The 24112-nt window shown below is 63.0% G+C and overlaps 1 protein-coding gene across 1 annotated transcript; it reads right to left on the bottom strand.

The window, feature by feature from the left end:
* Positions 1 to 89: 89 nt before the first annotated feature.
* RUFY4 (RUN and FYVE domain containing 4) lies at positions 90 to 22595 on the bottom strand. Its single transcript, XM_084643514.1, has 13 exons — positions 22530 to 22595; positions 20478 to 20719; positions 18249 to 18299; positions 16407 to 16513; positions 15469 to 15594; positions 14779 to 14885; positions 13449 to 13592; positions 9344 to 9407; positions 6571 to 8658; positions 5964 to 6070; positions 4420 to 4566; positions 1111 to 1242; positions 90 to 721 (listed from the first exon to the last, which is right to left on the bottom strand). Exons 3-13 carry the CDS (start codon positions 18292 to 18294, stop codon positions 619 to 621), a joined length of 3171 nt encoding a protein of 1056 aa, XP_084499640.1. The 5' UTR covers positions 18295 to 18299; positions 20478 to 20719; positions 22530 to 22595; the 3' UTR covers positions 90 to 618.
* Between the last annotated feature and the right edge of the window lie 1517 nt (positions 22596 to 24112).

Raw genomic sequence — 24112 nt, 5'->3', positions numbered from 1 at the left:
GCAGCTTTCCGGGGAAGTGGAGTGAACCTGGACTGGAAGCGTCGCGAGACAACACGCAGAGGCCAGCTTTGCTGAATGTAATTGCACGTCAGAGCTCCTGTGGGGCCCGGGCTCCTTTGGGCACAGATCAGAGACCTTCGCTGACAGCCCTGCTCAAGCCAAGAGTTTGTGGACTGACCCGCTTCGTGGGCCGTCAGCAGGCTCTGAACCTGGGGCCTTCAGCACCACAGCATGGCCCTGGGCCGCTTGAACAACCCCGTTAGCAGTAGTAGGCCGTTATCCTCTATGTGGGCCAGCCACTCAAGGGGGCTAAAACACGCACGACTGCCATTCATGTTAAGGCGCCCCCAGGGCTGAAGGACCGGCACAGAGCCTCAGGAGGCAGAATTGCCCAGCTGGCTGCTGTGCTGAGCGGGTGCTGGACTGCAACGCGGGGAAATGTCAGCAGGGCCGACTGCGGGCCCAGCCCAACAGCTCTAGCCGCGGCCCCGTCGCCAGCACGGGGGCACGGGAAGGGTTACAGACGCCCCGTTCCCACACGGAGAGGCAGGTCGGCGCCAGGAACAGTCTCCCCGGCTGGAGGCAGGGCGCACGGGATGCAGGGGGACGGGGCCCTGCTCAAGTGCCCTTGAAATTCCTCTTCTGCCAGCAAAGCAGACAGCAGCGCTCCCTCCTGCCGCTCTCCACCGAGCAGGCCTGGCAGACGGTGCCCTGGCACAGCCTGCGGAGAGAGCCAGGCAGGTGACGCTGCACACGTGGCCCACCTCACCCCAGGCGCCCACCCGCCCACGCTAACCCTCGCCCCTGGGAGACCCCCCCACACACCCAGAGAACGGGTCCCACACCGTCGCTTTCACCAATTTCCCGAGCCCGGGAGGGGGGAGCGGGGGGGCCCCCATAATGCTGCAGGGCAGGGGGGAGCACAGAACCCCAAAATGGTGCTGGGCAGGGCTGGGCGAGGGAGCCCCATAATGCCGTGGGGCAGGGCTGGGCAGGGGAGCAGGGTAATACCAACACGCTCCCATGACCAGATGACTTGACACGCCCTCCGTTCCCAGCAGCCTCTCCCCCCGCCCGGCTGCTCCCCCGCTCGTGGCCATGGCCCCTCACCTGCACTGGTACCTGCGGGAGAGAAACCCGAAGTCCTGGCTGCAGCGGGCACACAGGCTGAGGTCCTGGGGCACCACGCTGGGGGCCCGGGGGTCGATGCCCTCCGTCTTCTGCCACAAGGCGTCCTTCTCCCTAGGGGGCAGGGGAGAGGGCCCATCATTCCCTTCCCGTGACGCTACCATTCAACTCCAGCCCAGCCCTGCCTGCTACCCCCTGGGCTTCCCCTGCCAGCCCCCAACCCTTCAGTCTAAAGCCCCAGCCTTGCAGAGCCCCAGGACCAACTCCAGAGGCCTCATAGTGACGCGTCACCCCCCCAGCTGCCAGGTGTGAGCAGGGCAGCCTTTGCAGCTCCCTCCCCATCACAGGAGTGTGCGTGTGACCTGCCCATCCCCTGCCAGAGCCAGCTCCCTCGTGATCACCCCCAGCAGCAGACTCCCTCTGCCTCCCTCCCCGCAAACCCCCACCGCTTGACCCACAGGAATCCAGGCATTCGGTGGCCTCTCCATGGGGCAGCCGTTACACCCACACACACTTTGGAGGCGTGTTACACAATGGCCACAGCTGCACGCAGAGCCACAGCGACCGCACACAAACGGCCGATTCGGTGGCCAGCGGCTGGTTTGTGTGTGCAATGACCCTACGCAGTGTCTCACACGATTCTCGCCCCCCGGTCTGGCAATCGGGGCTACACTTTGCGACCTGACAACACTACAAAGTTGTGCACGTTGGCAAAAATAACCCCAGCTATCCGTACAAAATGATGGGGTTTAAACTAGCGGGCACCGCTCAAGAAAGAGATCTCGGAGTCAGGGTGGATGGTTCTCCGACAACATCCACTCAGTGTGCAGCAGCCATCAAAAAAGCGAACAATGTTAGGAGCCACTAGGAAAGGGGTAGATAATAAGACTGTGACGAAGTGGGACTGTCTGATCCAACTGTTGATTTCATATCCAACGAAATCAACAGTTGGATCAGACAGTCCCACTTCATCACATCTCCCTTAGGCCTTTACCAAGGAGGTTTATTAGACAACAGGAACACGGTCTAAACCAGAGCTTGTCAGTGCAGAGAACAGGACCCCTCAGCCGGGTCCATTTGGGGGGGCAGCAAGCCAGACAACCACGTCTGCCCTTCACTCCACGTCCCCAGCCAGCCCCAACTGACTCGCCCTCCAGCCCCTCCTCCTCTGGGCTTTGTCCCTTTCCCTTAGGGCTTCTGATTCCTTTGTTCTCCAACCCTTTAGCTCTCACCTTGCAGGGGGGAAGGGCCCAGGCCATCAGTTGCCAGGAGACAGAGTGTCGGCCATTTATGTACCCTGGCCCTTTGCTCTGCAACAATTACACCTCTCATCCCTACACCTAGAGACTTAAGAAATGCCTAGGGGAAGCTGAGGCACCCCTACAGTATTCAGAGGAGACATTAGGAACAGTCCCACTTTGTCACAAAGACATATCACAGTGCCTCTATATAAATCCCTGGTATGCACACCTTGAATACTGTGTGCAGTTCTGGTCACCCCATCTCCAAAAAGATACACTGGAATTGGAAAAGGTGCAGAGAAGGGCAACGAAAATGATGCGGGGGATGGAGGAGAGATTAAAAACGCTGGGACTGTTCATCTTTGAAAAGAGACGACTAAGGGGGGATGTGATAGAGGTCTATAAAACCATGACAGGTGTGGAGAAGGTGACTAGGGCAGGGTTATTTACCCCTTCACAGAAGACCTAAACCAGGGGTCACCCAGTGACATTAACAGGCAGCAGGTTTAAAACAAACAAAGGGAAGGATTTCTTCACACAACGCACAGTCAACCGGTGGAACTCACTGCCAGGAGATGTTGTGAAGGCCAAAAGTATACCCGGGTTCAAAAAAGAATGAGATAACTTCCTGGAGCTAGGTCCTTCAATGGTTATTAACCAGGATGGGCAGGGAGGCAACCCCCTGCTCTGGGTGTCCCTAAACCTCTGACAGCCAGAAGCTGGGAATGGACAACAAGGGGGAGGGTAGCTCAGTGGTTTGAGCTTTGGCCTGCTAAACCCAGGGTTGTGAGTTCAATCCTTGAGGGGGCCATTTAGGGATACGGGGCAAAAATTGGGGATTGGTCCTGCTTTGAGCAGGGGGTTGGACTAGATGACTTCCTGAGGTCCCTTCCAACCCTGAGATTCTATGATTCTAACGGGGATGGATCCCTCGATAATTGCCCTGGTCTGTTCCTGACCCCCTGTGGCTGTTCTTGTGTGCACTAGGGTCGCACCAACATCACCGGGGAGCCAAGGTGCTGAGCCAACGGTCTGTGCATTTGCAGAGCTCTGGGTCTGGCGTAGCCGCACGGCTCAGCACCATTCGCTGCGGCTGGAGGGTTGAGGCTGTTTGAAAAGGCAGCTCCGAGGCCTGGGCTGGAAGACGAGCCGGGGGGGCCAGGGACCGCGGGGGGGGGGCCGAGGCGTGGTCCTGCTGGGTGCTGGCGCCACCTGCTGCCCAGTGAGAAGGAGCTCGGTGTTTCGGAGCCGAGCTTCCCAGTTGTGCAAACGTAGCTGCTACTTAAGAGAAACCCAGGGGCTGGGGACCGCAGGGGGCTGCGGGTCAGGACTGAGGGGCACCGGCAGAGCTGTGTGTTTGGGGGGCTCAGGGCTGGGACCGCAGGGGGCTGCGGGTCGGGACTGAGGGGCACCAGCAGAGCTGTGTGGTTGGGGGTCTCAGGGCTGGGATCGCAGGGGGCTGCGGGTCGGGACTGAGGGGCACCGGCAGAGCTGTGTGGTTGGGGGGCTCAGGACTGGGATCGCAGGGGGCTGCAGGTCGGGATTGAGGGGCACCGGCAGAGCTGTGTGGTTGGGGGGCTCAGGGCTGGGATCGCAGGGATCTGTGGGGCGGGATTGAGGGACACTGGCAGAGCTGTGTGGTTGGGGGGCTCAGGGCTGGGATCGCAGGGATCTGTGGGGCGGGATTGAGGGGCACCAGCAGAGCTGTGTGGTTGGGGGGCTCAGGGCTGGGATCGCAGGGGGCTGCGGGTCGGGATTGAGGGGCACCGGCAGAGCTGTGTGGTTGGGGGGCTCAAGCTGGGATTGCAGGGGGCTGCAGGCTCAAGTTTCCAAGTGATGGAGCATGGAGGCTGCATCTCCTCCCCCCGACCCTGGCTCCCACAGCCTGGGCATAGTTTTGGAGGGCTGCCCGCCAACCCCCCCCAATCTGCAAACCTCTGGCCTGCCTGGAGTGTGCCCCCCGCGTGACGTGAGGCCCCAGATATAGAGGCCAAACTACACCTATGTCCCACAGGACTCCCGCCTCGCTCCTCGCCCCCAGCCCGCTCACCGGAGCAGTTCCAGCAGCCGGCCCTTCACCTCCCGGACGAGCTCCTGCTGCTCAGCCAGCTGCCCTTGGTGTTTCTTCTCTCGCTCTTTGGCTTCTCTCTGCGCTTTCTCCAGCGCCAGCCTGAACTGCTCCCCGTCCTGCCGGGCCCTGGGCGGAAGGACAAGCCCTGAAATGGCTGAGCCCTGGCAAGCGTTAGCTGCGGGCTGCCAGAGAGGAGACGCGGGATCCACCGCTGGGGTCTGTCGCTAGGACAGGGAAAGGCCAGACGGGCGCCACTCTGGCCTGCAAGAGCACCCCGCTGCAGCAGTGATGTCCGGAAGGGGCTCAGCCCCATGCTGCCTGCGGACAGGCCTGAGCCACCCCCGCCAGAGCCTGGTGGCCAGCTGAAGCTCCCCTGTAGAAAACGCCACTGATATTCCTGGGGACAAATGAACGCCGCAAAGCAGGGCTCACGTCTCGCCGGGGCGGGCAGGAAACCCAGAGACGATCCTGCCGGGGGGCAGGTTTGCATAGGTCTGTATCTGAGGCCGGCTGGGGAAGGGTGATTTCCCCTGGAATGGAGGCCGGGGTGGAACCACAGGGGAAAGACATGGGGTTTATGCCCTTTATTGACACTCGGGGCCTGAGCGTTGGGGTTTTACATCCGGCTTGGTTTTTAACACTGGGTCATCTCCAACCCAGGAGACTCTCTGGCCACCTGCAGATCTAGCAGGATCACCACCCCTGAGCGGTCGGCGAGCCAAGCAGCAGAGGGGAAGGATGTTTATTCGGAGCATATGGAGCTCCCTGGATTTCAGTTAACACAGGCACCTAGGGGGAAACTCTCAGTGCTACAGGCTCAGCATGGCCATGCCTTCTGCGAAGGCCCCAGATCTGTGGGCCAGATTCGCAGCTGGTAGAAACCCAAGGGCTCCTCTGTTGAGGAGCTGACCAGCATCTCTGAGTCTTCCTAGAAGTTCTGTGTCTAAAAAGGGGAGGAGCAAACTCGCCCTGGCTCCCGCTCCTATGGAAGAACAACCAGACCCCCTAAGAACCCCAATTTGTAAAGACCCCAAGGGCACAAGGCACCTTCTTCCCTCTCTGCAATTCACCCCTAAGCACTGCGTACAGTCCTATTGGCTGAAGCACCCTTTGTAGCTTGGACCGTTGGCGACTGTGCATCATCTGATTGGCTGGTGCGTCAGTTAGTCAGCTATTGGGCTCTCATCCGATTGGCTGATGTGTCGGTGAGCTTGCAGCAAGGGGTACATTTGACTCTGGCTGTCAGCATTTCTAAGGTGCCCATCACCACAGTATCTGGGCTGGCCGGAGCCCAGCTGGTTTACTGTCCTCGCTTTCTGTGAGCCTCTCGTTAGACCCGATTCTGATCACTTCCCCCCCAGTGCTGCTGGCCTTAGTGGCCTGACTTTCCCAGCTGGGTGAGCGAGGTCAGAATCAGGCCCGCAGGCTCGGGCAGCCGCTGTGCATTGCGAGGGATCTGGCGGGCACGGGCGCTTCCACCCCGTGCAGCACAGGGCACCGGCCGGGCTCACTGAGTCTCCTACCTGCCCAGCTGCTCCACCAGGTGCTTTGCTTCCTCCTCCTTGGCCTTTAGCAGCTGCCCTTTCTGCTGGGCTTCCCGCATTGCCTTCTCCAGGTGGGTGGTCAGGTGCTAGCAAGGCAAAGCACTAAGGTGAGGCCAGGCGTGGGCTCCCCAGCTGGACTACATCTCCCATGATGCATCCCAGCCATGTGACAGCCCTCCCCAAGAGGGGAGACCCTGATGCATCATGGGAGATGTAGTCAGACCAGGGAGCCCAGGACATAGTAGTGTCCATGATGCACAGCAGCCCTATGACGGTCATGATGCCATTGTGTCCCGTCACCAAGGGGGGGGACCATGGTGCACCATGGAAGATGTAGTGTGACCAGGGAGCCCAGGTCATAGAGGTGAATGGCTGAATGGGGCACCCGAACTACAACGCCCACGATGCACTGCAGCAGCTTGTCTGAATCGAAATATTTCGCAGTTCGATTTTTTTTTTTGTGCCAAAAACTCAAAATTTCCCAAGGAGAACCCCTCACCCCCACTTCCCTCCCAGCTTCACCCCCACGTCCCTCCCCCATTGCCCTCCAGCTCCATGTACCTCCCTTCAAATGGCCAGCTCCTACCTTCACCATCTCTTCGACACCCTTCCTTGCTTTCTGCTCTGGACTGGCCTGCTCCCGCATGGCCCCTGCCCCCAGGTCCTCCAGCGGCTCCCCTGGCAGCACCTGCTTGCCCGTCGGTGGTCCACCCCCTCCAGCCGCTTTCTCCTCCGCTGCGCCCCGTCCTCTGGCCAGCCCCAGGGGTTCCTCATCCCCAGCTTCCAGCCGGCCGCCTCCCACCGCCCGTTCCAGCTCCGCAGCAGCTCGGGCCCACGTCTCCTCCAAGGCGTCCTTCTCTGCCAGCACGGCAGCGAGCTGCCCCCTGGCCTGCTCCAGCGTGTCGGCGGCTCTCTGCTTCTCCAGGTCCAACGCCTGCACCTGGTGCCGGAGCGCCACGATCTGCCCGTCGCTCGCCTCCTTCTGCCCGGCCAGGGCGTCCTGCAGCCGGGGGTCCTCCCGCTGGCTGCGGGCCCTCAGTTCCTCCAGCTCGCCCCGGAGCCGCGCTGCCTCCTGGGCACGGCTCTCCAGGGCGGCCGCGGTGGTTTGCACTTGCGTGGCCAGGACGCCTCTCTCTTCGGCGGCTCCCTGCAGCAGGGCCTGGAGCTGCCGTTTCTCCTCTCTCCCCGCGCGCCTTTGCTCCTCGCACTCCGCCAGCTGCCTCCGCAGCTCGGCCACAGCCCTCTCGTGCCCGGCTCGCGCCTCGGTCGCTCGCGCCTCCAGCTGGGCCTTCTCGCTCGCGAAGCCCGCGGCTGCTTCCGCCAGAGCGGCGTTTGCGGCCAGGGCATCCCGCAGCTTGGCCGACTGCCCCTCCAGCTCCTCCTGCCGGCCCCGTGCGCCTTCCTCCTTGTCCCTCAGGGCCCTCTCCGCCTGCTCCAAAGCCGCCTGGAGGGAGGCCTGTCGCGCCTGCCCTGCGGCCAGCTCTTTCTGGAGATCCTGAGCCTCCAGCCGGGCGGCCGCCAGGCTCTGCCCCTGAGACACCGCTGACTCCAGCTGGGCCTCGCGCTCCCGCTCCAGCCGCCTGCCCTCCGCCAGGCCCCGCTCCAGCTTCTCTCTCAGCCCCTCGGCCTGCAGCTCGGCCTGCCGGAGCCTGCCTTCCAGCGCGGCCCTCCGGGCCGTCTCCTCCTCCGGGCCGAGCGGGGGGCTGCCGCTGGGCCCTTCCCGCTGCCCCTGGCTGAGCTGGCTCTGCAGAGCCGCCACCTGGGCCTCCGCCTCCTCCAGCCGCCCTTCGCTCGCACTCAGCTTCTCCTGGAGCCCCCGGCACCGCGACAGCAGCTGCTGGTGCCTCAGCTCCCGGGCTTCTGCTCCCGCCAGGCACGCCCTCCTCTCGGCCTCCTGCACTCGCAGCCGCCCCTCGGCCTCCTCCAGGGCCTGGGCAGCGGCCCGAGCCTCCTGGCGCCGGCTGGCCGCCGCGGCCGCCTCTTGCTCGGCCTCGCGCGTGGCCCGGGACAGCCGCTCGGCGAGCTCCTGCCGCCACTCCTCCCCCTCCGCCAGCCTGGCTCCGTGCCACGCCTCCAGCTCCGCCAGCTCCTGGGCGTGGGCTGCCCGCAGGGACGCCGTCTCCTCCTCCCTCTGGGACAGCTGCTGCCTCAGGGCGCTCACCAGCGCGTCCCTCTCCTCCAGCGTGTCGCTCCGGAAGGCCTGGGAGGCCTGCAGCGCCCGGATCTGCCCGGCCTGCTCCTCCGCCCGGCGGCTGCAGCGCTGGGCTGCCTCCTGCCGCGGCCTGTCGGGCTCCTCGCTGTGGCCTTGCGCTGGCTGAGCCACCGCGGACTCCAGCTCCCGGGCTGCGGCCAGGCTGCATTGCAGCTCCCTGCCCAGCGCCTCGACCTGCAGCCGCAGCTGGGCGTTAGCCCTCTGGAGCTCAGCCTCTGGCTTTCCGCCTCCGGCCGCCTCCCAGCCCCGTTGCTGGGACCCCGCCTGCCGCCCGCTCTCCTGGCTCCTCTCCAAAGAGGCCGCCGTTGACGTATGGTCCCTGGACTCTTCCAGTCCGGTCTGGAACTGGTCATCAGGGCTGAGCCCCGGAGATCGGCTGACCTGTCCTGGGAGCTGGGGCTCCTCCTGGGGTCCTCTCCCGGCTCCGCGGTGTTTCTCGCTGTCTCCAGCTGGGTTCCCAACCTACAGCGGATGAATAAGAGAGCAGAGACAGAACGAGGGACGGCTTCGTGGGAGATACCTGGGGACAAGGGGGTCTGGGCCCCTGTTTATGGCTGGGAGGATACCCACCTGCTCCTACGCCCAGCTAGCGGGCTTGGGCTCTTAGCTCAGGTGGTAAAGACCCGGGCTTTGGAGCTCGAGGTCCTGGGTTTAGTCCCCCGGCAGCCCAGCCCAGGAGCTCTTGGCTGATCAGCTGCATCAGACCCGCCCGGGATTCAGTTAACGCCAGCTGAGGCACTGTCTACGCCGAGCTCTTGTAACCCGGTGGCGGTGCCGGGCTCAGAGCTGGTTACAACTGACCTGGCCAAGCTGCGGATCCGTCCACAGCATGACTGGGGCTGCATGCCCGCCTCCAATGCACGCTGGGAAAGCCGGGCGGGTAGCGCTCCCCATGCCCGCGGACCAGCACCGGCCAGCTTTGCAGCAACGCATGCTGGGATGCACCACGGCACAGAGAGCTGGGAGGACGGGGGCGTCAGCCAGCAGAGTGGGGCGGATCTGGTCTGCCTAGCCAAATAACCGGCAGACAGCCTGGTGACAGTCAAGCAGCAGCCTGGGCTCCTGGCCCGGGTGAAACCAATGAATGCTACGGTCCGTTCGCCCAGGACAAGCGTCTCTCCCCCCACCCTGGGGCGGGATCACCTACCGGCCCGGCTGGCTCCTCCTTCTGGCTGTTCACGGGGCTTTGGCTGGAGGATCTGGACAGAGTCCTAAAGGAAACAAACACGCTCAGGGTAACGGCCTGGCAAAGTCTCCCATCATTTGGAAGGTGCCTGACTCATCTTGGCCACTCCAGCCGTTTCTACCTCCTCTGACCTATCAGCCTTCAGTGACCAAAGACTGAATCCTGCCAAAGGGAGCTGCAGACGCCCACCCGCGGGCAGTCTGGCCCCACTGCCCCGCATAGTGACATTTACATTGGAGAGAACCCCTGGGAAAGTAACACTCCGGCTGGAAACATTTCCCCAGCCCCCCGGATAAAGCTGCCCAGTCTCCCCGGGGTCCTATATGGATGGGCTGGGCCATGCTGTTTCCATGACACTGCTCTTGGGAGACAGGGGGTCAGAAACCGCTCTGGCAGGGTGTGATCAGAACCAAGCCCGGACCAAAGCCCCTGTTCTTGGAGAAGTTTCTCCTAAACCAGCAAATCTGCTCATAGACTTGAAGGCCAGAGGAGACACTGGAGAGGAAGACGAACCTCCCACTTCCCCCCCGACCCCGGGTCTCTCCCAATCTTATCTGGGGGAAATTCCTTCCTGACCCCAAATGTGGCGATCAGTCAGACCCTGAGCATGGGGGCGAGACCCAGCAGCCCGACATGCAGGAACGAATTCTTGGCAGTAACTCAGAGCTCTCCCCGTCACGCATCCAGGTAAACCAGAAGTTTGGGGCAGGGGGCACAGGCTGGGATCTTGCATTTAGGGACTTGATCGTGCTTTTCTGCTGAATTTGGGCCCTGTCCAGCCTTCCCTGGCTGCAACACTGAAGACTGGCTAGGTGACAGGCCCTGATCAAGGTTACCCTATTGCTACGGCGCCGTGGCAGGTGGCCCAGTTGTTGGTTCCAGCTCCTAGCCGTCAGGGGTCTGGCCCCATTGTGGTTAGCCCCTGTGTATGACCTAAACCTCATCCTTCTCCCAACTTCCTTGTCATCTGTGATGGGGTATGTGACGAAGCAGGGAATTTTCTTAGTGTTCTGCATGAACACTATGTGTGCCTCAGTTTCCCTGTGTGCAGCGTGTGTGTAATGAGGGAATGGGAGATGGTTTGTGGTTGCAGAAGACCAGGTGTGACCTTGCCTAGCAGTCTGGGACCTCAGCCAGAGCACAGGGGCCTGTTACAGGAGTGGGTGGGTGGGGTTCTGCAGCCTGCGGGGTGCCGGCAGTCAGAGTGGATGATCACGATGGTCCCTTCTGACCGCAACATCCGGGAGGCCAGTGCTTAACACCCAGCTGGGCGTGTTCCCCCGTCTGTGCCTGGAAGGCCCTGGCTGGCGCTCGGAGAGGAGGGGGCAGAACAGGCTGGGCCGGACCCAGAGAGAGGTGAGGGCCGGGGAAAAGGCGGATCCTGGCTGCCCCACCCCTCCCCTCAAAGGGCGGGTCCGTGGCCTTTACAATGCAGGCTCCCGCACTCGGAGGCTGACGTGTGCGGATGGGGTTTGACGCTGAGCTGGGGAAGCAGGGACCAGGCAGGGCCCGTGAGCACTGGATCTACTTGCTTGGCTAGGGTTGGAGCCGTATGGGCATGTGGGCTCTAGCTGAGATGGGCCGTCGCCCTGAGCCTGAGCCATGCCAGCTGGGTGCCAGCACGCGGTGCCAGAATCATAGAATCAGAGAATCTCAGGGTTGGAAGGGACCTCAGGAGGTGTCTAGTCCAACCCCCTGCTTGAAAGCAGGACCAATCCCCAATTAAATCATCCCAGCCAGGGCTTTGTCAAGCCTGACCTTAAAAACTTCTAAGGAAGGAGATTCCACCACCTCCCTAGGCAACGCATTCCAGTGTTTCACCACCCTCCTAGTGAAAAAGTTTTTCCTAATATCCAACCTAAACCTCCCCCACTGCAACTTGAGACCATTACTCCTTGTCCTGTTCTCTTCCACCACTGAGAATAGTCTAGAACCATCCTCTCTGGAACCACCTCTCAGGTAGTTGAAAGCAGCTATCAAATCCCCCCTCATTCTTCTCTTCTGCAGACTAAACAATCCCAGTTCCCTCAGCCTCTCCTCATAAGTCATGTGTTCCAGACCCCTAATCATTTTTGCTGCCCTTCGCTGGACTCTCTCCAATTTATCCACATCCTTCTTGTAGTGTGGGGCCCAAAACTGGACACAGTACTCCAGATGAGGCCTCACCAATGTCGAATAGAGGGGAATGATCACGTCCCTCGATCTGCTCGCTATGCCCCTACTTATACAGCCCAAAACGCCATTGGCCTTCTTGGCAACAAGGGCACACTGCTGGCTCATATCCAACTTCTCGTCCACTGTCACCCCTAGGTCCTTTTCCGCAGAACTGCTGCCTAGCCATTCGGTCCCTAGTCTGTAGCGGTGCATTGGGTTCTTCCGTCCTAAGTGCAGGACCCTGCACTTATCCTTATTGAACCTCATTAGATTTCTTTTGGCCCAATCCTCCAATTTGTCTAGGTCCCTCTGTATCCTATCCCTGCCCTCCAGCGTATCTACCACTCCTCCCAGTTTAGTATCATCCGCAAATTTGCTGAGAGTGCAATCCACACCATCCTCCAGATCATTTATGAAGATATTGAACAAAACCGGCCCCAGGACCGACCCTTGGGGCACTCCACTTGATACCGGCTGCCAACTAGACATGGAGCCATTGATCACTACCCGTTGAGCCCAACAATCTAGCCAACTTTCTACCCACCTTATAGTGCATTCATCCAGCCCATACTTCCTTAACTTGCTGACAAGAATACTGTGGGAGACCATGTCAAAAGCTTTGCTAAAGTCAAGAAACAATACATCCACTGCTTTCCCTTCATCCACAGAACCAGTAATCTCATCATAGAAGGCGATTAGATTAGTCAGGGATGACCTTCCCTTGGTGAATCCATGCTGACTGTTCCTGATCACTTTCCTCTCATGCAAGTGCATCAGGATTGATTCTTTGAGGACCTGCTCCATGATTTTTCCAGGGACTGAGGTGAGGCTGACTGGCCTGTAGTTCCCAGGATCCTCCTCCTTCCCTTTTTTAAAGATGGGCACTACATTAGCCTTTTTCCAGTCATCCGGGACTTCCCCCGTTCGCCACGAGTTTTCAAAGATAATGGCCAGTGGCTCTGCAATCACAGCCGCCAATTCCTTCAGCACTCTCGGATGCAACTCGTCCGGCCCCATGGACTTGTGCACGTCCAGCTTTTCTAAATAGTCCCTAACCGCCTCTATCTCCACAGAGGGCTGGCCATCTCTTCCCCATTTTGTGATGCCCAGCGCAGCAGTCTGGGAGCTGACCTTGTTCGTGAAGACAGAGGCAAAAAATGGAGCTGGCGGCCTCCCCTCTCGGGAATGCAGGTGTTTGCAGCCCCGGGCTAAGTGGGGAGGGATGTGCTTGGTGGCTGGCGCACGCTGGGCGGGGCGGGGGGGTGGGGGGTTAGAATATGAGCCGCACCTGATGCACGAGGCCTGAAGGCTGCATGTGCCACGTGCCTCGCTCCCAGCCCGCAGGCCATGAGCACTCAGGAGAGACTCGGGGGACTGCAGCAGGGCTGGGCTAGCAGGGGGCTGCGGGTCGGGAGTGAGGGGCGCTAGCAAGGCTGGGGGGAGCCCAGGGCCGGGCTAGCAGGGGGCTGCGGGTTGGGAGTGAGGGGCACCGGCAGAGCTGGGGGGAGCCCAGGGCCGGGCTAGCAGGGGGCTGCGGGTCGGGAGTGAGGGGCGCTAGCAAGGCTGGGGGGAGCCCAGGGCCGGGCTAGCAGGGGGCTGCGGGTCGGGAGTGAGGGGCGCTAGCAAGGCTGGGGGGAGCCCAGGGCTGGGCTAGCAGGGGGCTACGGGTCGGGAGTGAGGGGCACCGGCAGAGCTGGGGGGAGCCCAGGGCCGGGCTAGCAGGGGGCTGCGGGTCGGGAGTGAGGGGCGCTAGCAAGGCTGGGGGGAGCCCAGGGCCGGGCTAGCAGGGGGCTGCGGGTCGGGAGTGAGGGGCATGCGTACAGCTGCGTGTGGGAAGTTTCTCTAGCACCCGTCCATGCTGCAGCCAGCTGCGTTTGTTGGTGCCCCCGCCCCCTGGCGCCCCGACACTCACTCGGAGAACATGGGCCAGGCCGTGTCCAGGTCGGCTCTCTTGAGGGCCAGGTGGAAGGTGACGCCGTCCAGCTCGTAGAGGCAGCCCATGACGTCGGCTCGCAGCTGCGGGTGCAGGAAGGGGCTCCGGGCGTAGTACCAGTCACTGCAGCCAACAAGCCAGAGGGGCCCCTGAGATCCCAGCCAGCCCCTGCCCCAGCCGGCTCCGGGCAGGCTGACCGGGGGTGCCCTGGGCTCCTGGCTCACTAGCCAGCTGCTGGGAGGCGGTGACGCCTGGGCGGAGAGAGAGTGCGGTGCCCTCTGCGCTTCATGGCACCCCCTGGTCCGGGGGGACAGGGGGCTCACAATCTGCCGTCTTACAGGAAACGCACCGGGGGAGGGTAGTTCTGGTCTACTGACAAATCCCACCCCCTTTACATGCTGCCTCCGACTCTTCCCCCTCGGTCTCCTTCCCTTCCCATTATTTCCTCCCAGATCACTTCCCACGGGGAAACTGAGGCACAGAGGAGGGCGACCATTCACACGGGGTGTCCGTAGCAGAGCCACGAGTCCTGACCCCCCTTGGCCTGAGCTTTCACAACAAACCCATCCGCGAGCCCAAGGTCAAAGCCGCAAAGGGCGCGGGGGGAGGGCATCATTTTGTCCTGGGGGCTTAACGTTACGTGGCTCAGGCGGGGAGATCTCCAGCCAAGTGCCTGAGCGCACGTGGTGTCCACGGGAGCCGCACGATGGCACGCTTGTGTGCTCGCACGGTGACCCACCTGGCTCCTGCCACCCCAGGATTTGCGCTTCGCCCTCCGAGGAAACAGTGCTCCTCGCTGGCAGGCCAAGCCACGAATACGCCACCTGCGTCCACAGGGAGCTGCGGGAGCCGGGCCCGGGCCAGCGCACGCAAACGAGCTGCCTCGACGTCGCTTTGACAGCGCGGCTCTGGCTTTCCAGCTCCCCCCGTCCCCGGCTTCAGAGCTGCAGCGACAGGGATGTTCCCCGTGCTCCCGCCAGCCCTGATCCTGCAGCCGGGGCCGGGCCAGGAGGCTCGCTCCAAGGCGCAGTGCAGACCTCTGCTAAGGCGCCTCGGGGTGGAAGGAGGTCCCAGGGAGCAGCCTGCTTGGATTTGCCTCCTGCAGCATTTGTCCCTAGGGCCGGTCCCTGCTGCAGCGTCTCTCACTGCCCGGGGGTCATTTTTCCCCCTCCCTCCCTGCCCATCTCCCTCGGCTCCCCTCTCCCCTTTGATCTGATGCCCCTCTTGCTCCCGAGCCTGGGGCTTCCCCCTGCGGCATCTCAGGGTTTGTCTATTCCCCCCGCTCCTGCCCCACTGCCGGGCTCCTCACCTGGTCATCTGGGGGTCCAGGAAGCAGAGCTGCAGCGACTCTGCCAGCTGCCGGTGCACCAGGCAGTAGCGAATGAAGGCTCGTCCTTTCCCCACAGGGGTCCTGAGCTGTGGGCACACGGAGGGGGGAGGATCAGAGGCGTTAGAGGAAGATCCTGCCGGCCCCCTGCTCTGCCACCCACCTCCCGCCTGTCTGTCCAGCCCAGTCCTCAGCGGCTGGAGCCGCCTGCTTTCCCCAGCCTGGGCGGTGACATCTGCTCACGGAAACAGGGCGAGACGGTTCCTCGAAGGTCTAGCCCGGCCTCCTGCACCCAGCCCTGCCAGAGTCGATGTTCTTCTAGGGCAGCCTTGCAGGGCGCCCTGACGGAGCTGGGGGTGCGGTGGTGGAGAAATCCCAGGGTCGGGAGTGAGGGGCACCAGCAGAGCTGTGGGGGGGACGGGGGGAGGACCCAGAGCTGGGCTGGCAGGGGGCTGCGGGTCTGGAGTGAGGGGCGCCGGCAGAGAACTAGAAGCGGGATGGGAAAATACCCTACAAAATGGTTCGAGGGGCACCGGCTGATCCCCCTGGCCGGGGCGGCAGAGAGGCTGGGCGTGTTGGCAGCAACAAAACGTCCTACAAAGCAAGCCAGAGCCCCAGGACCCAGCGACGTCCCCACCAGCAGCCCGTGGAGATTCCCCGCCCTGCACACACCTTCTCCAGGGAGCTGACAAATCGCACGCCCTCGTGCCCCTGGCGCTGCCTCGCTAGGCCTTGGCACAGGAAGTCCCAGTAGTCCCGCCGCTGCCCGAAGAAACTCCTCTTCTCTTTCAGGTCAAACTGAGCCGGGCAAACACAGACGGCAGCTGTGAGCCCAGCAGAGCGCGGGATCCCCCAGCCTGCCCGCTGCAGCGGCTGCCCGCCGGCCGGAGGGGTTAGTAGCAGGAAGGGGGCTGTTGCTTAGGCCTGTGGTTCCTGGCTGCTGGGACAAGGGGGGTGGGGAACTGGGGTTCACCCAAGGCTCCCCCTACCAGTACAGGGCCACTGCTGCCCATGCCCCTGGCTGGCCATGTTCCTACCCCCCACGGAGGCCATCATGGGAACATAAGAGCGGCCAGACTGGGTCAGACTAAAGGTCCATCTAGCCCAGTGTCCTGTCTGCCGACAGTAGCCAGGGCCAGGTGCCCCACAGGGAGTGAACAGAACAGGGAAATTATTGAGTGATCCCTGGTAAGTCCCTTGCCCTCTCTGTGCCTCAGTTTCCCTGTCTGTCATGGGAATCATGAAACTGGCCTGCCTATGTCTGGCAATCAAAGCCAAGTGCTGTGTGCCATTATGGGGAGGTGAGGGGAGGTTCTTCCCAAAACCCAGCAGTGCTGGGGGCCAGTTCTGAAACACAGCTGGTAGCCTCCCTCCTGCATGGAAAATCCCAGCCCTAGCGGGGAAGGGGGTGTGTGGGGGACTGCATTCAGCCAGTTCTCGGCCGCCCCGGCATCAATAGCCACGGACCTCACTTGCCTGTCACCTCTGGGAGCCTGCTCATGGGGGAGCCGAGGCCACGCAGGTGGGGAGGGGCTGGGCCCACGAGCAGTCGGGGGGGACCAGTTTCCCTGACTGGGGCGGCAGGAGCGGCAGGTTCCCCGGCTCCCTACCTGGAGCAGGAACTCCAGCTGGGCACAGAGCCCGTGCAGCTCCTGGCTGCCGTCGGTGACCGGCAGCCTCCGCTCCTTGTAGTTCTGCTTGAGCTCCCCGATGGTATCTGGAAGGGACAAGGGGAGCCGTGAGCCGGCGATTCCCAGCCCACCCACCTGGGCGACGTGACAGACACCACGGAGCTGGGGGGACTGAACCCCGGGCCTGCCGCTCTGCGGGAGCACCCCCCAGCCGCTGAGACCCTCTGGGTCCAGGTGCCGTGGAGGAAGCCCAGGTGAAAAGAGACAGGTACCAAGCCGGCAGCCTGGCTTGGAGAGAAAGGGAAAGCAGCCATCTGAACAAAGGGGGAGGGAAAGTTGATAGCAACGAAAGTAAATTAGAAGCTGGAGCGTGTAGAAAAGGGATTGGGACACAAAAGGAAATCAGAAGTAATCAAGGGCAGTGGTTCTCATCGCGGGGCACACGTACCCTTGGGGGTACGCAGGGGTCTTCCAGGGGTGCATCAGCTCATCCAGAGATTTGCCTAGTTTACAACAGGCTGCATAAAAAGCACGAGCGAAGCCAGGAGAAACTAAACTTTCCTCCAGACACTGAGGGGTTTACGCTGCTCTGTATACTACACACGGAACTGTACGTACAAGATTTCGATTCCAATGGATTTACCGGATCGTGATAGGGTAAAATGAGCAAGGCCGCCCTTGGTCAGTACTCCTGTGTGGTGACACTTTTGTCTTTTTATGGCTAATTTTGTAAGCAAAAGTGTTTTTTTAGTGAGGTGAAATGCAAGACAAATCAGCCTCCAGCAAGGGGGCCACTCATCTGGAAAGTTGAGAGCCCCTGGGCTAGGGCAGCTGGACTTCAGAGCATAAGAACCGCTCGTGCAATCCTGGGTCGCCAGTTCAGGAAGGATGGGGATGGCTTGGAGAGGGGTCGGAGAAGAGCCAGGAGAAGGATGAAAGGGTTAGAGAGAGTCACGGAGCTCCGTTGATGTGGCTTAAGGAAGGCGACCAGATCCCAGGCTAAGTGCCAACACGGGGAGCCACGGCTTGAGAACGGGCTCCTCCGTCCGGCAGAGAAAGGTCTCACACAGCCCAGTGGCTGGAAGACGAAGCGCCCCCCCCCGCCCCCCGGAGTGGAGACAGGGCGAGGCTGTTAGGGGAGAGGCATTAGCCAGGGGCACAAGGTGCCCAGGGTGGGGCTGGCCTCGCCAGCGGTGGAAATTCTGAACTCAGGCCTGGCTGTTCCCCTGGCCTGCTCTGCATGACGGGGACGAGCTCAGGGACCGGCTCCGGCCCAGACTGGGGGATCCCCTCGGGCCAGGCCACGCTGAGTAACTCCTTTCCCGTCTGAGTCACTCCTCGGTAGGAAAGCACCCCCCCCCCGTGGGTGTTAATGCTTTAAGCCGTGGCCTGTACGAAGCTACACTGATCGTCTGTCTGCCAGGCACCCCCCTTGCAACCGACCCAGCCACCCCCCCCCAAAAATAGCTCCCTACCTGGCCAGTGACCCTACCCCGGGCACCCCAACCCCTGCTAGTTCCAATCTGTACACTTCCCACCCCACTCCACCCCCCAGGCACGCTGGCCTGACCCACCTCCCAGTTGCTTGTTCCCAGAGGCCCCCTCCTAGCTCCCCACCCCGGCGGGGGGCCGCTCTGGGGCCAGGTGATTCCACACCCCAGCGATTCTGCACTGCAGGGCAGCTCTCCGGCTGAGCCAGCCTGTGCCCCTGACGTGGGGAGCTGGCAGCCGCCTCCCCTCCCGGCACTGGTACCAGGGCTGCGCCCGGCGGGGTGTCCCCCCCCCCACACAGGCAGGGCGGGGGGTCGCTGTCGCACTTACTCCTTAAGTCCTGAATCATGCGGAGGAGTTCTCCGGCTCCTGCCATGGTGCCTGCAACGGGACAGGGTGGGGTTAGAGGGGGGGCGAGGCGGTGCTGAGCACCCAGCGCTGTGGGTCTCTCTCTGCCCCAGGGGGAGATGCTGCCCTGGCAGCTGACACCTCTGTGAAACGTGACCATCGTCCGGGAGCACTGGGGGGCCCGAGTGGCGTGGCATGGGGTGGGGTGATAACCGCCCTGGGCTGTTACGCTGGCATCTCCCACCCTGCTGCAATGGCATCATGCCACGCTGCAGGGCCGCGACGGTGTCACGTGGCTGGGCAGGGTCCTGCCTCAAGCCCGGGGGTGGTTTGGGCGGCAGGAAAAGAGGCAGGAGCCCCTCCCATCCCCCTCCTTGCCTCCCTCCCCTCCCCCCGGACTCCCCCTCTTCCCACCCCTTGCTCCAGCCAGGCGGGCTCTGAGTGGCCGTCCAGCCCTCTGAGGTCCTGGGTGCAGAGGGGCCCACGCTGCACTCCCTGGGTGATAGAAGGGGGTGAGACGCAATCACCCCATTGGCCCCCTGGCCCACGCCGCCCAGCCGTGGCCAACACCCACGATGCACCTGGGCGTGGGAGATTCCCTCCCAGGCCTGCCCCAGAGGGCACCAAGAACCTGGCATCTCCCAGCCACGCTGTGGACTGAGAGGGGCCCTAGGAGCTGGCGTGACCCACCACCCCCACCCACCCAGCACCTCAGCAGGCCGTGCCATGCAAAGAGCACCAACCCCGCCCCGTAGCTCAGCAGCTGGGCTGGGCCGAGGGACAGAGCTGAGAGAGCAGTTCCATTAGCTGGGAGCAGTAGTAGGTCCTTATCCTGAACCAGCCACTGGTTGGGGGTTGTCACACCGTTCGGGGGGGCGGGGGAGGTTACAGAAGCCCAGGCCCGATGCTGTGGCCACCAGCACATTCCCGAGCTCCAGCAGACCCTGCACCCGAGAGGCCTGGACCCCCCCGGACCCCCCCAACAGACCAGGCTGCACCCCAAGTCACTGCGATGCTGCCAGCTGCAGCCCCATCCGACTCCTCTCCCTGCCTCCCACCTGCCTGGAAAGCCCCAAGTTCCCCGGCTCCGCACACACCCAGCAAAGCTGACTAATAGCGACCCGCACGCAGGGAAGTGCTTTGGAGCTGAGCTAGCCTGGAGAAGGGGGGGTGCGGAGGTGAAGGGCTGCAAGGCCCCCGAGGGGATTTGAACCAGCCCAGGGGCAGATTCTGCTCTCGGGAAGCCTGGCGTGACTCCTGGCGTCCTGCCGGCACCCAGGGCCTGTGCCCGAGCCCACCGACATCCAGGTAAAGGCTCTCCTGGGTGCCGGATCAGGCCCACAGAGGAAGCTCCCCCTCTCTGGCAGGAGCTGTGTGTAACGCATGGGTCGGGCAAAGTGCCCCACGCCCTGGGCCACGCTGCCAGGGGCGGCACCTCGCAGCTGTGGCTCGCAATCGCTGGAGGCCACGGGGTGTCAGTGAACGTGGCCGCAGCCCCCACGTGTTGCCAGGCTGGGGCCCACCCCAGCAGCTTGTCTGCCCGTCCCCACGGTGCCGGGAGGAATGGCAGGACTTACTGGCAAAGCCCAGAACCAACGGGCATGGAGCGCCGTGGGCATGGCTGGGAGAGCGCAGGAGAGCAGGACAAAGGCCAGCCGGGGTCTTTCCAGAGAGGGGCACGTCCCCCAGGTGGGTAGAAATGTTCGTCCTCCGCTATTTCTCACCCGCACATCTTGCAGTCCCTAGTGATCCCCAGCGGGGGCTGGTGTGACCCTGGGGACCCAGGCGGATACGACCCGAAGCTAGTGATGTCCCCGCTCCCCCCGGCGCTTGCTGGAGCTAGTCGGGGGCGCAGTTCTCTGTACCCGGGGAGAGGGGAGGCTTCCAGGCTGTCCCACAAGGAGAATCTTAATAATCATCCAAGTGGGACATTAAATACTGCCCCCCCAAGCCCTGCCAAGAATCCCACTCTGAGCTCAGCCCTCTCCCATGGCAGAGGAACATTGGGTCGGTTTCTGCTTCCAAAGCAGACCCACGGAGGGCTGCCCGCCAGGCTCAGGGGTTTCTATGGGGAGGGCAGCATGGCTAGTGGTTAAAGCAGGGGACAGGGACGCAGGACTCCTGGGTTCCATTCCTGGTTCTGCCACTGGGTGGCCCTGGGCCAGTCCCGTCTACGTCTCCGGCTCTGTCAAACGCGGGGGTGAGGCTCACCTGCGTGGGGATCTCTCGGGGGAAGGCCGGGTGGCTCGAGGCTGAGCACATCTGCTAGCGTCCCTCTCCTGGCAGCTGGGCCTGGCGTGGCTCTCCCCGCTGCTCGCAGGCTGCTTCTCCTTTCACGTGGGAGTCGCTGCTTCCCAAGGAGGAAGTGCAGGGCGTGAGCTCTGTGCGGCAAACAGGAACCCCAGCACCCCCATTCCAGGAGGAGCCGAGCGGCCGTGTCTGAAATATCTGCCCTGGGGGAAACGAAACAGACACAAAGCGGGAGCTGGGGGGAGGTGAGAAAGCACTGGATCTGGGTGAGCTCCGGACCAGGGGGCTGGAGAAAGGGGGAGCTAGTGGGGGTCATTGATGCTGGCTCACAAGGACACTGCATGGCCCGAGCCCAGCTTGACCGATGTCCAGGGGGCACCAGATCTGGGGGGGAGCCGGGTATGTCCGTATGGGCCCCTCTTAGCCATAGCCCACGCCCAGCCCTGCCTGAGGCAGCTCGGGCCAGATGGCACCGCGGGATGCGAGGCCTCGCCCAGGGGAGCTCTCAGAGAACCCTCTTTGCTCCACCGCCCCCCAGGCTGCTGTGGCAGGGGCTGGCCAGCGAGAGCCCCAAGAAGCTCTGTGATCCAGGACCCAAAAGCCTGGCTGCTCCGGTTTCCCATCACCAAGTGAGACCAGTGCTGGATACTTCAACAAGGCCAGCCAGCCCCGTGCCCTGGGGTTGAGTCCTTCCTGACCCCAGCTGGCGCGCAGCCCTGAAGCCTGTGGGTGGATGGTCCTTCTCCCTGCACCCTAGTGGTGTCACCGCTGGGGCTATGGCCAGCCACCAGCCTAGTCCTCCCAGCGAGGCAGACGTGGGTGCACGGAGCCTGCAGAGCCCTGCCCTGTTCCAGGCTCGGGGGTTAAGCACTGGTGTCTGCATGGGGTGTCCCCTGCCTGGGATGGTCCCTTGGCACACAGGGGCTGCCATGCTCCTGGCAGGGCAGGTTTAAACCTCCCATCGCAGCGGGCCCTAATTCTACTGCCCGCGGGGGCAGCCTCAGGAGAGCCCCTGAGCCCCAAGTCTGGCCTGGCAGGGCCCTCGCCAAAGCTCCCAGCTGTTGGCTGAGGGGAGGGGGCGCTGCCAGGTGGGTAAGCGGATGCCCCAAGCTTGGCACTGCAGCAATAGCTCCCAGCAGGAGCCAGCAGCCCCCCAGTGGGCGTCCAGCCCCACCCGTCACTCACAGCCACCCACAGGGCTGGACCAGGGGATTCCCAGAACCTGGGCAAGCAGCTCTATTTGCAGGCCGCAGCCCTGCCCAGCTGCCCAGGGCAATTCTCAGCTGTAAGGTTGCCAACTTTCTACTTGCACACAACTGAACACCCTTGCCCCACCCCCGCCCCTTCTCCAAGGCCCTGTCCCCCGCTCACTCCATGTCCCCCCTCCGGCTCCTACGCGGAGGCGCAGCCAGGCAGCTCCGCGTGCTGCCCCGTCCGCAGGCGCCACCCCCCCGCAGCTCCCCTTGGCCGCGGTCCCTGGCCCAGGGGAGCTGCAGAGCTGGCGCTTGGGGCAGGGGCAGCGTGCGGAGCCCCACCTGGCTGCCCCACGCGGAGGAGCCGGAGGGGGGACATGCCGCTGCTTCCTGGGAACTGCGTGGCATGGAGGCGAACAGGGAGCCTGCCAACCCCGCTGCACGGCGCCGCCAACCGGACAGTCAACGGCCCAGTCAGTGGTGCTGACCAGAGCTGCCAGGATCCCTTTTCGACCTGGTGTTCTGGTCTAAAACCGGACACCTGGTCACCCTACTCTCAGCCCCCGCCGCACCCGGCCCCAGGGCGTGGGGGTGCTGGGCGGGGGATGGGCAGGGCTCCCCAAATCCCTGGGACTGACAGTGCCGGCTGCAGGTGCTGGTTCAGCCTGAGTCAGGTGCCAGTGTGACCCGCCTTCCCCAGGTTTGGAGACATGATCGTGCCCCATGCCCGGGGCCAGGCACCAGCCGAGCGACTGCAGCCGGGTTCCTGTCTCTGACCCCCACCCCCCCGCCGGCCCTGGGGCAGCCAAATGCCTCCTACCTGTGCCAGCCTCTGGGGGGGACCCTGCCCGGGGGGGAGAGGGCATGGGACGGGGCGGGGGGGCTCCCCGGACCTCCTCCCCAGGCTGCCACTCGCCACCTGCAAAGTGAAAGCAGGAAGTGGCCCTGGCTCCCTCCCCACCGAGTCAGAGCGACAGCTCCGGGGAGGAGCAGGGGGCACCGTATGGGCAGGGGGAAGAGCCCAGGGCTGGGCTGGCAGGGGGCTGTGGGTCAGGAGTGAGGGGCACCGACAGGGCTGGGGCAGGAGGGCAGGGCTGGGCTGGCAGGGGGCTGCGGGTCAGGAGTGAGGGGCACCGGCAGGGCTGGGGTAACGGGGGGCTGCGGGTCGGGAGTGAGGGGCACCGGCAGGGCTGGGGTAACGGGGGGCTGCGGGTCAGAGTGAGGGGCACCGGCAGGGCTGGGGTAACGGGGGGCTGCGGGTCAGGAGTGAGGGGCACCGGCAGGGCTGGGGTAACGGGGGGCTGCGGGTCGGGAGTGAGGGGCACCGGCAGGGCTATTGGGGGGAGCCAGGGTTGGCATCGCAGACCTGTGGGGGCACCAGCAGAGCTGTAGGAGCACTGAGGGGTTCTGGGATTGACACCGGTTCAGAGGTGAGAGAGCCCCCTCCCCTTTCTGCAGCACCTGGGTTTTCCGGGGATCCCCCACCCTGGGCTGGCTCTGGCATTGGCCGCGTGAGTCTCTGGCAGCCTCTGAAGCCATTCAAACGCCTGCCCCTTCCCACTGTGCCCCCAGCCCCGCTTCAGGGGGCAGCGCCCTGGATCGACACCCCCCAGAGCTTTGGGGGAAGCTCCGCTCCAGCCCCGCACGGTGTCGCAGGGTACCCAGGGGCTGCCGACGCAGGACGCCCTGAGCTGTTCCACGTGTCATGTAGGATACCGCTCTGCGTAGGAACGGGCCACTGACGGTGCACTGAGCATCTGCTGAAGCCACTGCCCTTCCCCCCGCCCTTCTACCCTGTGACATTATTGACTTGAACTGGGACCGTATAGAACATTGTTGCAACCAAGGTCCTGTAGTGGCACCAAATCTTGTATAAAGGGAGTCAAATGAGGTGTCTAAGAGGAGGTTATGGTTTGCTGGTTAGGGTGATGCTGTCTATCTGTGTGTATCATTTTTGTAGTTGAAGTTAGGAATATTGGCTCTGTACTGTCTGTAGTTCAAACTTATGCTCTGCTTCTGGGGGACACCCCAGACAAGCTGGGGTCAGCTCTGCCTAGCCGGCTGGATGGCCCATTAGGGACCATCAGCGACACAACTGACCCATTGAGAGAAGGCAGACACGCCTGGGGACTCAGCCAGGTCTGCAGGGACCTGCCTAGGGACAGGACTCTGAGGTGTTTCCAGGCCATGGGATGGGCAGCTTGTCCTTGGGACACAGAAAGAGACCACACGGCAAGAGACTATACAAAGCTGCTGCAGATCCTCCATCTTGTCTTCAGTCCTGCTTCTGACCTCTGGAGGGACTTGGCTACCCTGACGCTTTGAACCAAGGAGTGAAGGACCCATCCCAGCTGGGGATGTTCTCCAGGGACTTGATTTGAACCTGCCGTTTATTCCACCACT

The sequence above is a fragment of the Lepidochelys olivacea genome, assembly GCF_965140295.1.
Source record: "Lepidochelys olivacea isolate rLepOli2 genome assembly, chromosome: 11".
Taxonomy (NCBI): Eukaryota; Metazoa; Chordata; order Testudines; family Cheloniidae; genus Lepidochelys; species Lepidochelys olivacea.
Note: the sequence above shows the minus strand (reverse complement) of the source record. Positions and strands in the feature narration are given on the sequence as shown.

Bases quoted from the DNA above. Each gene is read 5' to 3' on its own strand.
- RUFY4 (XM_084643514.1), bottom strand. From the start codon at position 18,294: ATGGCAGGAGCCGGAGAACTCCTCCGCATGATTCAGGACTTAAGGA. The intron at 15,595-16,406 runs GTAGGGAGCCGG...TGCCCGGCTCAG, and splicing joins AGCTGGAGTTCCTGCTCCAG to TTTGACCTGAAAGAGAAGAG. The intron at 9,408-13,448 runs GTGAGTGTCGGG...TGTTTCCTTTAG, and splicing joins GCCTGGCCCATGTTCTCCGA to GACTCTGTCCAGATCCTCCA.